The sequence below is a fragment of the Coptis chinensis genome, chromosome 6, assembly GCF_015680905.1.
Source record: "Coptis chinensis isolate HL-2020 chromosome 6, ASM1568090v1, whole genome shotgun sequence".
In the NCBI taxonomy this organism is placed as follows: domain Eukaryota; kingdom Viridiplantae; phylum Streptophyta; class Magnoliopsida; order Ranunculales; family Ranunculaceae; genus Coptis; species Coptis chinensis.
In genome coordinates, this window is record NC_141461.1 from 72,630,613 (window position 1) to 72,643,180 (window position 12,568).

The 12,568-nt window shown below is 40.8% G+C and overlaps 1 protein-coding gene across 1 annotated transcript; it reads right to left on the reverse strand.

Annotated features, from left to right (window-relative positions):
- Window positions 1-1,241: 1,241 nt before the first annotated feature.
- On the reverse strand, window positions 1,242-1,895 carry LOC147494346 (uncharacterized). Its single transcript, XM_086568111.1, has one exon. The coding sequence runs from the start codon at window positions 1,893-1,895 to the stop codon at window positions 1,242-1,244; it is 654 nt and encodes a 217-aa protein (XP_086424237.1).
- Between the last annotated feature and the right edge of the window lie 10,673 nt (window positions 1,896-12,568).

Sequence of the window (12,568 nt, forward strand, 5' to 3'; positions counted from 1 at the left end):
ACTTCTCTCCCTGCTCCGGCTGCGACAACAAAGAGGGCTTACCCAAATATCTCTTCAACTCTTGAAACGCTTCCTCACATTCTGTTGTCCATAGGAAATCCAACATACTTCTTAGCAATCGGTACAACGGTCGACATTTGTCCAATGATTTTGAAATGAACATGTTCAACCCTTCCCGCTAGGCGTTGCACTTCTTTGACGTTCTGCGGCGATAGCATCTCCACCAAAGACCTTATCTGTTCAGGGTTAGCCTCTATTCCCTGGTGATTGACAATATAACCCAGGAACATCCCTGTGGTCACACCAAACGTACACTTTTCTGGATTGAGCTTCAAATTATATGTCCTCAGTATACTGAACGTTTCTCTCAGACCCTCTTAGTGTTCCTCCTCTGACATGCTCTTCTCCACCATGTCATCTATGTATATTTCGATTCCCTTTCTGATCTTGTCTTCAAACATTTTTTCTCCCAACCGCTAAAAGGTAGCCCCAGCCTTCTTCGATCCAAACGGCATCCTTGTATAGCAATAGGTACCCCCCTCTACTACAAAGGCCATTTTCTCCTGATCCGGTCCATACATCGCGACTTGGTTGTATCCCATTGATCCATCTATAAATGAAAATATCTTAAATCCCGCGATTCTATCCACCAATTCGTCCACTCGTGGTATGGGATAGTTGTCTTTGGGGCATTCTAAGTTAACATCTGTAAAATCAACGCACATACGGACCTTGCCATTCTTTTTTGGTACCACGACAACATTAGACAACCAGTCTGTGAATGCCACCTCTCGTATTATTCCAGCTCCCTTCAATCTCGCGACCTCTTTGCGAATCCCCTCGACATATTTCGGCCTAATGCTTCTCATCTTCTGTTTCACCGGCTTAGCATCCTCTTTCATATGCAACTTATGGCATGCGAAATCTGGATCTAGTCCCATGACATCCTCAATTACCCATACAAAAACATCCTTATTTTTAGACAAGAACCGTACCAACTTATCATTCCATTCCTCAGGCAAATTAGCCCCCACTGCCGTGAACTTCTCTTCCTCTCCCTTCCCTAAATTTACTATTTATATCTTGTCGAGAGTCTTTGGTCCCACCGACGACTCCGTCTCCCCCTCCACCGGGGCACACTGTAATTGCTATGTCTGCCTCTTTCTAGGATTCGATGTCTCTCCTTCTGATCCGCAGACCAATCTCTTCACTGTCCCCTGATGACTATTCTTTGACATCACCTAATCACCGCGGACCTCATGCATACCAGTTGTCGTGGGAAATCGAATCACCTGGTAATATATGGACGGTACCGCCTTCATCTCGTGAATCCATCGCCTCCCTAGAATCGCATTGTACTGGGAGTTAGAATCTACTACCATAAATCTGGTGAAGACCATCACCGGTTCTGTGGTAACGAGCAGCAAAAGTTCCCCCATGGGATCCGTCATGCTCCCATTGAACCCATATAAGTTGGTCCGCGGAGGTCTCAGCTGCCTCGGATCAATTCGCATTTCTTCCAAAGCTCTCTTGAACAACAAGTCCACAGCGCTACCACAATCTATTAACATTCTCTTCACCATATAATTGCCCATTGCTACTGTAATGACCAATGCATCCTCATGGGGAGAATCAACAGCTCTAAGATCTGCATTACTGAACACAATCTTGCCTCCTCCCTCTGCGGCCCATTGCCTTGATCGAGGATGGTCTGCTGCCTCGTTAATCTGCTGCATACTCGTAGTTCTCCTTACTCTTTCTCTATGTGCATTGTGACTCAAAGCCTCCCCACTAAAAGTCACATTAATGGTTCCTAGTATTCTGCCCTGGGGCGGCACTTGCCCCTCACAAACTCTCTCATCATCCCTTTCTTTACTAGCCTTTGAACCAACCATTTCAATACATAGCAGTCATTAGTCTCATGATTGCGCACTTGGTGATATGCGCAGTATGGCTTGTTTGGCATTTATGTTGGCGTGCTCCGCAGTCCTTCATAACCCTGAAGGTTTTTAATCAAGGGTAGAATCTCACTCAACGGCCTATTCAATGGTGTCTGTTCCATCTCGCGGTATGGCTTTCGCTCCCTATTCTCCCTACGTATCCCCTCCCGGGTTCTTTCAGGCCATGAAGTGTGCCCGCGATATCCCCCACTCTCTCTTTCGGACGTCTTTATTCTCCAGTGTTCTCCAACTCTCTCCAAAGATAACACTGCCTTTCCTGATCTCCTAGAATCCTTCTGCATGGTGTCCTCATATCTTATGTATTTCTCCACCCGAGGATACAACTCGTGTAAGGTCGCGATCTCATTCTTAGCCACGGACTGATGTACCCCAGTTCCTAGTCACAAACCTCTTTCGAATGCTATCACCACGGTCCTCTCATCCATGTTTTCCACCTTCAACGTCTTAGCTTTGAATTTGCATAGGTATTTCCTTACTGACTCCGCAGATCGTTGCTTAACATTGAACAACGCCGCGATGTCCACCACTCGCCTTTTCTGGTGTATGAAGTGGTTTATGAATGCCTGCTCCAACTCCTAGAAATTCTTTATACTTCCAGCCGGTAACTTGTAGTAACATTCTGATGCCTCTCCTTTAAGACTAGCCAGGAACATCATACACTGCAGTCCATCGTATCTAGCCTCTTGCCAGAGAGGCATCTGTTGCGTGAAATGATGGATGTGATCTGCTGGATCTCCTTTGCCATCATAGCTCTCGAACCGAGGCTGGGTGAACCGCTTCGGGACCTCTGACGCCCATATGGCGTCCGCTAATGGATTGCGGTTCAAACCTGCCACCACTTGGCTAGCTACTCCGCCGCGACCCTTCACATGCTGCAGATTCGCCTCCCTATCATTGTTTATCATCTCTTGGACTTGCTCCATGGTCAAGCCGGTCACCGGATTTTCAACAAGATCCGGCCCCCTTTCTTCGTTGTCGGACTCCTCCCCTATTTCCACCCCTGCGTCTTCTTCTGCCATCTCTTTCTCCCTTCTCAATTCATCATTTTCCTCTTTCAATCTCATAATCTCCTCTTGCATAAGTTGTGTCTCCTCTACAGTTGATCCCACTGCTGTTGTCTATGCTTGCTCTCCCTCTTCACTAGTCACCACCTCTGGAGCTGGCTCTAGCACTACTACCCTTTTCGGCCTACCCACTCCTTTCTTTGCGCCAAGTGCCATTTCTGACTTACTTTGAACTCGTCTTCCCCACAGATGGCGCCAAATATTGTAACCTCTTTCTTACACTTTAGCTCTAACTAGGTGTTTTTCTCTTTTCTCCTCTCTCGCTACCTCCCTCTCCCTTTTCTTTCTCTTCTCCCCCCTTCTTCTTTTCATTCACTGTTCTCTTTATACCCCCCCTTCCATCTGGGACGACCTGTCCTTCTATCTCTCAATCTCTCTATCGCCATGTGTAGGGTTTCCGCAAGTATTGGAGGGTCCACGCATGTATCGTGCTTATCTGACTCCAGGCCCCCTCCACCTTTTGACTCACGACATTCCTCTTTCGGTCCCATGCCTCACGTGTTCCTCTCCCTCCTCTATTACTGTAGCTGCGGCCCTGTTAAGATGCTCCCCGTTCCATTTACTATCCTACTACCATGCACATCCGTCTGATCCTCTGGCTGTCATAATTTGGGTCGCTACACTTGCTTCATAATGGCTCTACACTTTGATAAGAGCCCAAAATTGTAGTTTTAACCCCTTCACAATCCTATTTTTAGACCGATTATGCGAGTAAATAATAAGAGTTAATGCTGATTACGTGCTTTTATGTATTTCAGGCATTGGAGTCAATTATGTGCAGAAATGTGTCACTTTTGTGAGATAAAGGAGCAAGGGTTGGTCGCTAAGTAGTTCTGTGATTAAAGACCAAGATTCAAGGAGAAAAAGCCTTTTTAAAGCCCGATCAAAGCCGAAAGTCAAAGTCAACGCGGGCAGAAAACAGCGTATAAAAGTCAACAGAACTTCCGAAGACAATATCTTTGGACTCAGACCTCGAAATTGGGCCTACCATACGTCAAAACGACCAACTCGAAAAGAGATTTCCAATGGTCCAAGCCATGACCCATTCAGAGGAGAAAAAGTGAATGAAAATGGTGTTGAAGTCATTTCCAGCTGAAAGCCCCTTCTTGGACTGAAGAAATTGGATTTTGGGCTCGATTTTTCCAGCCCAAAACATGGCTCCAATCCCATGCACGAATTGGGGATCTCTTTCTCATCTTCAAAGCAAGGAAAAGAGGGGATTAAAAAAACTAGACCTAGATTAGAAAATAAATTAGCTTAAACTCCATTTTAATTAGTGATTTGCTTGTTTTTAATTTAGATTATTGAATCATTGATAACTCTTTATTAGATCAATAAAAATAGTTAGTTATTCATAAATTTAGTTTTAGTTTATTAAATATCTTAGATCTAAATTTAATTATTTAGTTATTAATCATTTCTTAGTTGTTAATTCAGTTTTGAATTCTTGAGTAGATCAATATAGCAAATTTATAATCTTTATACCATGGCTTGTTTTAATTCCTATAGAAATGATAGTTTAATGATTCAAGGCTAAAACCTCCATTAGAGGGGTTTGAGGAAGCCTTGATAAACACTTGATCGTATTAGCGTAGAAATGGTCGTAGAAATCTGTTCCATTCTAGAAAGCAATTATTTCGCCATGAGAATGGGTTTGATTGATTCACATGCTAGTTGTTAGTTGGTAGAGATTACCATGAGCAATTAGGGATTAGAAAGACACAATTGTTATGCGAAAGCATTTCAATTCCTATTACGACGAATCTTCATTAGTTTATTAAGTCAAATCAAGGTGGAATCGAATTCCCCTAATTCTTTATCTAGATTCGAACCTTAGTATTTGAATTGTCATCTTAGTATTTAGAACATTCCGTTTACGTTATTTCCATCGTTGCTAGCATAATTACATAATCCGTACTCTCATCGACTTTGATAGAACTGATAATCTTAGTTAACGTGAATTCTAAAGGACTAGGAGTGGAACGAATTCTCTACTCCACTTAGTGCAATAGCATCGAGAGTGTAGAAAACTTTGATAAATAGAATAGCAACAGTAAAGTCGTAGTTTTACTTACGTTTGAGTTTCGTCGCTTAAGCGTAGGTAAGACTAAAGTTTTACATATTATCAAATGGCGCCGTTGCCATCTTAGTTCTATTTAGAATTGTTTTCATTAGTATTATTAGTCTTCCCAAAGTCCCATTAAACCCACCCACCCTTGTTTGGTTCTAACAGTGATTGTTCGGTTTAGAAACTTAAAAACTTTCGCAGAAAATGCTTGAGCGCGACCTGCGCCCATCCAAGGCAAAGTTCGAGCGCCACCTGTGCTGAAACGCCTGTAACTCGAGCTAGGAAGGAGCGCGACCTATGCCCATCCAAGGAAAAGTTCGAGCGCCACCTGCGCCGAAACTCCTGGAACTCGAGTTCCACTTGAGAGCAACTTGCGCCCTACCTAGGCTATTTCTGAGTGCGACCTACGCCCTGACCTGAACAGCCCGATTTTCACAGGTTAGTACAAACTTCCATTTCTTCAAGTTATTCAGTGTTTCTAACTTGTTAAATACACTGAGCTCGCGTATACAAGATGCTATTCATAAGCGAAGCAATGAGGCATTCAGGTACTTCTTACTTCCACTCCTCGCCTCTCCTATTAGAGGATTTATACTAGTATATCAGGATTGTATTTGATTGTTGCCGTGTTTCTTGAATATTGGACTTAGCCTTGTATGAGACTAAGGTCAGGTAGAAGAAAAATGCCTAACGTAATCAAACGTCAGCGTCAACAAACACGCCTATCTAGTATACCACTCATTACACCTCTAGCTAGCATACCACACACTACACCTGAAACAATGGCCGAAGAAAGAGAAACTCCTCTCTCTGACTTTTACAAAGTTTTGAACGATAGCCCAAAATCTTGCATCATTCTTGCAGACCCAGTGGGGGATTTCTGAATCCCTCCAAATATATTTAATTTGTTACCCATTTTTCATGGGTTAGACCATGAAAAACCTTATCAGTACATGCGCAGGATTGAACAAGTCCTTACCACATTCCATCATCCTACGATTGGTGCTGAACAAATTAAACTGAGGGTGTTTCCTTTCACCCTAGCCGATAAGGCGGCGTCTTTGTTAACTGCCCAAGCGCCTAATTCTGTGGACTCATGGGCCAAACTTGTTCAACTATTTATGGAACATTTTTACCCACCATTGAAGACAGATGAAATGCTTTCCAAAATTCATTTTTTTCGATAGAATCCTCATGAATCCTTTTCAGAGGCTTGGAATCATTTCACTGACCTTCTTATAGAGTGTCCACATTATAACCTTGTGAAAGACACGTTAGTTCGTGCCTTTTTTAAGGGACTGTTACACCACCATAAAGAAGTCCTTAATATAATGAATGGGGGTGGTAGTTTCCTCAGTAACGGATCCTCAGAGGCTTATAAATTTTTAGAAGATCAAACAAAGCGAAATAATAACTGGGGGGTAGTGACGATATCCCCCGCTCCGCTAGTTCTTCTTCAACATTAAGGCTGCCGGTATGTTTTTAGATGAAACCCGATCCTGAGCTTAAAACTTTAATCGAATCTCTCACCAAAAAGGTAGAAGCTAATTTTGTTCAACAAAAGCCTACCCTGTCATGAATGTCAACTCTAATCTATGTAACTTCTGTTTGAGTCCTGAGCATCCCGACTCCTACTATCCTCTTGCCTATGAATAAAAAACATCACAACAAGATAATGTTTGCTCAATTAATAGCGATCATATTCCTAATGCCCTTTAGAGACAAAATCCCAACTACAGTTGGAGAAATAATCAACACGTTACACCTCCAGGGTACAATAATCAAAATATTAGGCCAGCAAACAATTATAACCAAGCTCCACCGAGACAAGGACAAGGTCATTATAATAATTATAATAATAATAATTATAATGCTAATAGAGGCTTCATTCCGGTTAACAATAACTATCACAATCCACCTGTAAATAATCAACATGAGATAGTTCCTGTCACACCACCTGTGACTACTACACATCCACAACCGGATCGTTTCGACGCTTTTATGCAAACCCAACAACAGATTTTACACTCCATCCAACTTTCCTTGTAGCAGTTAACCCAAGAGAAAGTACAACCTAAAGGTGTGTTTCCAGGTCAAGCGATACCTAATCCTAAAACAACAAACACAACATTTGAGGTAAACTGTAATACTAGTAATAAAAACGAAAACGTAGGTGAGCTAAATGTCATCACCACTCTCCGTTCTGGCAGAGTGGTTGATAACGCGGTAACTATGCCTATAGTTACCCCACCAGTAGTCCCTACACCTGATATTTTACTAGATACCAAAGTAGTAACTGAAGAGCCTACCTCTGTAGAGGTACCAGTTAAACCACAACCTAAGAAACAAAAGGCCAAGGTTAAACATCCGGTTGATCCATACGCTAAATATAGAGAAAAACCACCATTTCCCCAGAGATTAGCCATGTTAACCAAGGATACGAATTTCGATGAGATTAGGGAAGTTTTCAAAAATTTAACGATAAACCTACCTTTTTTCGAAGCTATAAAAAAGTTACCACAACATGCTAAGTTTTTTAAAGAGTTGTGCACTACTAGGAGTAAAACAAATATTCCAAAAGACGCATTTTTAACTGAATAATTTCCCACGTTATCTGAACATAATGGAATCGTGAAGTACAAGGACCCTGGGCGTCCTACTGTACAATGCACCTTAGGGGATACTCACACGACCACTGCTTTATTACACTTGGGGGCAAGTGTCAACTTACTCCCGTATTATCAATACAAGCAAATAGGTCTATAAGAGATGCAACCTACTAAAATGACGTTGCAATTAGCCGATCGGTCTATTAAGTATCCTAAGGGTGTCATTGAAAATGTGCTTGTTAAGGTTCAATATTTCTACTATCCTGCGGATTTTGTTATCCTCGATACAAAAGTCGTTAATGACTCAGTTTCGATCATTTTTTATAGGGTTATATACTAAAAGCATTACTTTTGTATTAACTCTAATTCTTTATATTTTGAATGAGAATCATATGGGCAAATGTTATGCATATTATATATGTTATTAGTTATATGAATGTGTCTAATACTTTATATTGTAGATGATATGGTGTGGACACACAAAAGATCATATCATCAGTACCTTATAAAGTATAAGTAATCGCTCACAACCTAGATGGATTTGGACAAACCATTGGTACGGTTGTAGTATAATCTGGTATTAGTGTATCTTGACTATAGGATTACACTAGTACACTTTATGTGTATTGAACAGGACCAAGTGAGGTTGTTTCTCCTTATACTGACTATATAAGAGAACAAACGCCTCTGTTATTATGGATGTTTGTTCTCCTAATCCGGATATAAAAACAGGCACTTACGTGCATTGTACATTACTTTAAATCATTAATGAATGAGATTCATTGGTAAATCAACAAACTCAATGGATTAGGTAATGACATTGTATGTAAGGTGTGTTGTTGATTATAGAAGGAATCTGTGTCCCGCAAGAAGTCGGGTTGATGATGTCCCCTTGAGGAGCTCAAAAAGATTGTCATGTGAACCCTGCAAGTGGATTTATTCCGACATAACAATGAGGTTGAGTGGTACTACTCAAGGACATAAGAAGTTGATTAATGTAGTTGTTAGTAACTTGACTTAATCAATGGACATTCGATATCTTAAACACGGGGAGATTAACGAGCATATAATATAGAGCCCATAAACGCTGACACGTAATTTGGGGTTAGGGCAGTAGTGCAACAATGGCCTTTAGTGGAATAAGCCATTTGTTGACGGACTTGGGCCGTGTGTTCGGGGCGAACATGGGAAGCCCAAGCCTATCAGAAGGCCCAACCCTAATTTCTCCTCATGGTCCCTGTTGCAGCCTATAAATAGAATACTCTTTCTCTCTGGCTGAAATTGATTATTCTCTGGTTCTGAAAAAGAGGCAAGAAAAGTAGATCTAAATTCGTTTCTGATCTTGAGAGAAAGAAGGGGATTGATTGATCGTTGTCCACACAACGTCCAATCTATTATGAAGGAATACAACAGAAGATCAAGGGGTTGATTGTTGATTTCGGATTTGATAAAGCTTGGATTCTCAGAGTTATCTAAATCAGATTCAAAGGTATATTTTCCAATCACAAATCGTGGACACCCATTAATTCCGCTGCGCGTGGTGTTCGTGGTTTGTAGAAATAGTCATTCTGAAATAATGGTTCCTACAATTTTAGGGCGTCCTTTCTTGGCAACTACCAACGCGCTTATAAACTGCCGTGATGGTTCGATGTCCATGTCTTTTGGCCATCTTTCTGTCGAGGTAAATGTTTTTAAAATGATGCAACAGTTACCTGATACGACTATCGATGGGGAGATTAGCATGATCGAGAGCTTAGCTCAAGATTATTTTAATAACACGTTTCCAGAAAATCAGATGCATAAGTTCCTTTCATTTGGAAGTTCAGATTTCGCTGATGACTCCTACATAGAGGAAGTCAATGCCATTTTCAAGTCTACTCCTATCGTAGACCCTCCTGTTGCCCTAGCAACTGAGTTTGAAGACCTGCTACCTAAATAAGTCTTCACTACTCAAGATGAGGACCCTCCAGAAGGCTTTATCGACATTCCTCCCACCCCTGTGCTTAAACCTCTTCCTTTGGAGTTGAAGTATATTCAACTTGATCCGGATGGTAGTCATCCGGTGATTATATCTTCTCTATTGTCTGTTGATGAAGAGGCACGGTTGATTAGGATAATTAGGGAATATCGTTCTGCGATTGGTTGGTCCCTAGACGACATTAAGGGAATTGACCCTAATGTTTGCACTCATCATATCCATTTGGAGGATAATGCGAAGACTTCTCGTGAACCTCAGCGTCGCTTGAACCCTTCCATGAAAGTGGTGGTCAGGAAAGAAGTCTTACGGTTACTCGATGTCGGTATCATATACCAAATCTCCGATAGTGAATGGGTAAGTCTCATTCATGTAGTTCCTAAGAAATCAGGGATTACCATGACACGTAATGCTAAAGGTGAATATGTTTGCACGCATGGTCCTTTGAAATGGAGGATATGTATTGATTACAGACATTTAAATGCCATGACATGAAAGGATCATTTTCCTTTACCATTTATAGATCAGATGCTCGAACGTCTAGCTGGTCATGCTTTTTATTGTTTTTTAGATGGCTACTCTGGCTGTTTTCAGATTATTATTGATATTGATGACCAAGAAAAGACTATCTTCACATGTCCTTTTTGAACATATGCCTATAAACGAATGCCTTTTGGCCTTTGTAATGCTCCTGGTACTTTCCAGCGGTGTATGCTTCATATATTTAGTGACATGGTAGAACGCTTCATGGAAGTTTTCATGGATGACTTCTCTATTTATGGAGACTCTTTTACTGACTGCCTGTCTGTCTAAGGTTTTGACTAGGTGTGAGGAAAAGAATATGGTCCTAAATTGGGGAAAATGTCATTTCATGGTGAAAAAGGGGATAGTGCTAGGTCACATTGTATCTAGTGATTGCATCGAAGTAGATAAGGCCAACCTAGATAAGATAGCGTCTCTACCTATAACACGGACTGTCCGTGATATTAGAGCCTTTCTAGGCCATGTAGGTTTTTATGGGCGTTTTATCAAAGATTTTTCAAAAATAGCTAGGCCTTTAACTAATTTGCTTTTAAAGGATGTCATATTTGATTTCAATTATAATTGCAAATAGGCTTTTGAAACTTTAAAAGCCGCTTTAACATCTGCACCCATTATACAACCTCCCAATTGGTCTAAGGCTTTCGAACTCATGTGTGATGCTAGTGATTATGCTATTGGTGCGGTGTTAGGTCATAAACTAGATAATAAGTCCACTTTCATTTATTATGCTAGTCAAACTTTAAACAATGCTCAAAGAAATTATACAACTATAGAAAAAGAATTATTAGCTGTCGTTTATGCTTTAGATAAGTTTCGTCCTTATTTGGTTGGTACTAAGACTTTAGTTTACACAGACCATGCAGCCATTAGGTACCTTCTCGCAAAGAAGGATGCTAAGCAGAGATTAATCCGATGGATTCTTCTCCTGCAAGAGTTCACCTTAGAAATTAAGGACAAAATAGGGGTCGAAAATGTAGTTGCCGACCACTTATCTCGACAAGCAAATGACGATGATAGTGATTCTGAGTCCATACCTGACTCTTTTCCTGATGAGCATATGTATGCTATTTTTTCTGCACCATGGTATGCTGACATTGTGAACTATTTAGCTTCTGATATTATTCCTGATGTTTGGTCAAGAAATGAACGTAAAAAATTCTTGGCCAGAGTTAACCTATACTACTGGGATGAGCTCTATCTTTTTAAGTATTGTGCGGATCAGATTATTCGTCGTTGTATTCCCCAGTGGGAATATAATGACGTTCTCTCGTTCTGCCATGACAAAGAGTGTGGTGGCCATTTTAGTGTATGAAAACAGCTGCTAAAGTTCTTCAATGTGGGTTTTATTGGCCTACCCTTTTTAAAGATGCCCAAGTGCATTGCAAGACGTATATTCGTTGCCAACAACTTGGGCCAATCACTAAGCGTAATATGATGCCATTAAATCCAATCATGGTGGTAGAAATTTTTGACGTATGGGGCATTGATTTCATGGGTCCCTTTCCTATTTCCCACGATTTCATTTATATTTTAGTTGCCTTGGACTACGTGTCTAAATGGATAGAGGCTATGGCTTGTCGTAGCAATGACCATAAGACAGTTGTGTTAGTTAGACTTAGTTGCAATTAGTGTTTTCAAAAATATTAGTGATACCCCCCCAATTGCAAGATCCAACGGCTACGGGATGAATTTTTTTTTTCAAATGAAGAAATCTGACCGACTCAAATGGGGGTATCACTAATATTTTGAAAATGGGGTGGGTAACACTAATTGCAACTAGTAATGGGGGGGTAAGTCTAACTAACCCTTGTATTTTTTGTTAAGGAATACATTTTTTGTTGGTTTGGCATTCCTAAAGCCATCATTAGTGATGGTGGAACACATTTTTGCAACAGAGTTGTTGCATCTCTAGTTAAAAAGTACGGAATTACACGCAAAGTGGCAACTCCTTATCATCCACAAACTAGCGGCCAAGTAGAAGTTTCTAATAGGGAAATCAAAAAAATCTTAGAAACAACAATAAATCCTGATAGAAAAGATTGGTATAAGCGTCTAACTGATGCCTTATGGGTATATATGACTACTTTTAAAACTCCTATAGGTATGTCTCCCTTTAGACTTGTATTTGGGAAATCTTGTCATTTGCCCGTTGAATTGGAGCACCGTGCTATGTGGGATATAAAAAGCCTTAACTTCAATATTGATGAGGCAGGTGTCAAGCGCAACTTGCAATTAAATGAGCTTGAAGAAATCCGTAGCGATTCTTATGATCTCGCAAAAAATTATAAAGCTAACATGAAACGTGTTCATGATAAGCAAATCTTGCGCAAAGAGTTTGTGGTAGGTCA

Coding starts and splice junctions, on each gene's coding strand:
- LOC147494346 (XM_086568111.1), bottom strand. CDS start 1,895: ATGGTTGGTTCAAAGGCTAGTAAAGAAAGGGATGATGAGAGAGTTTGT.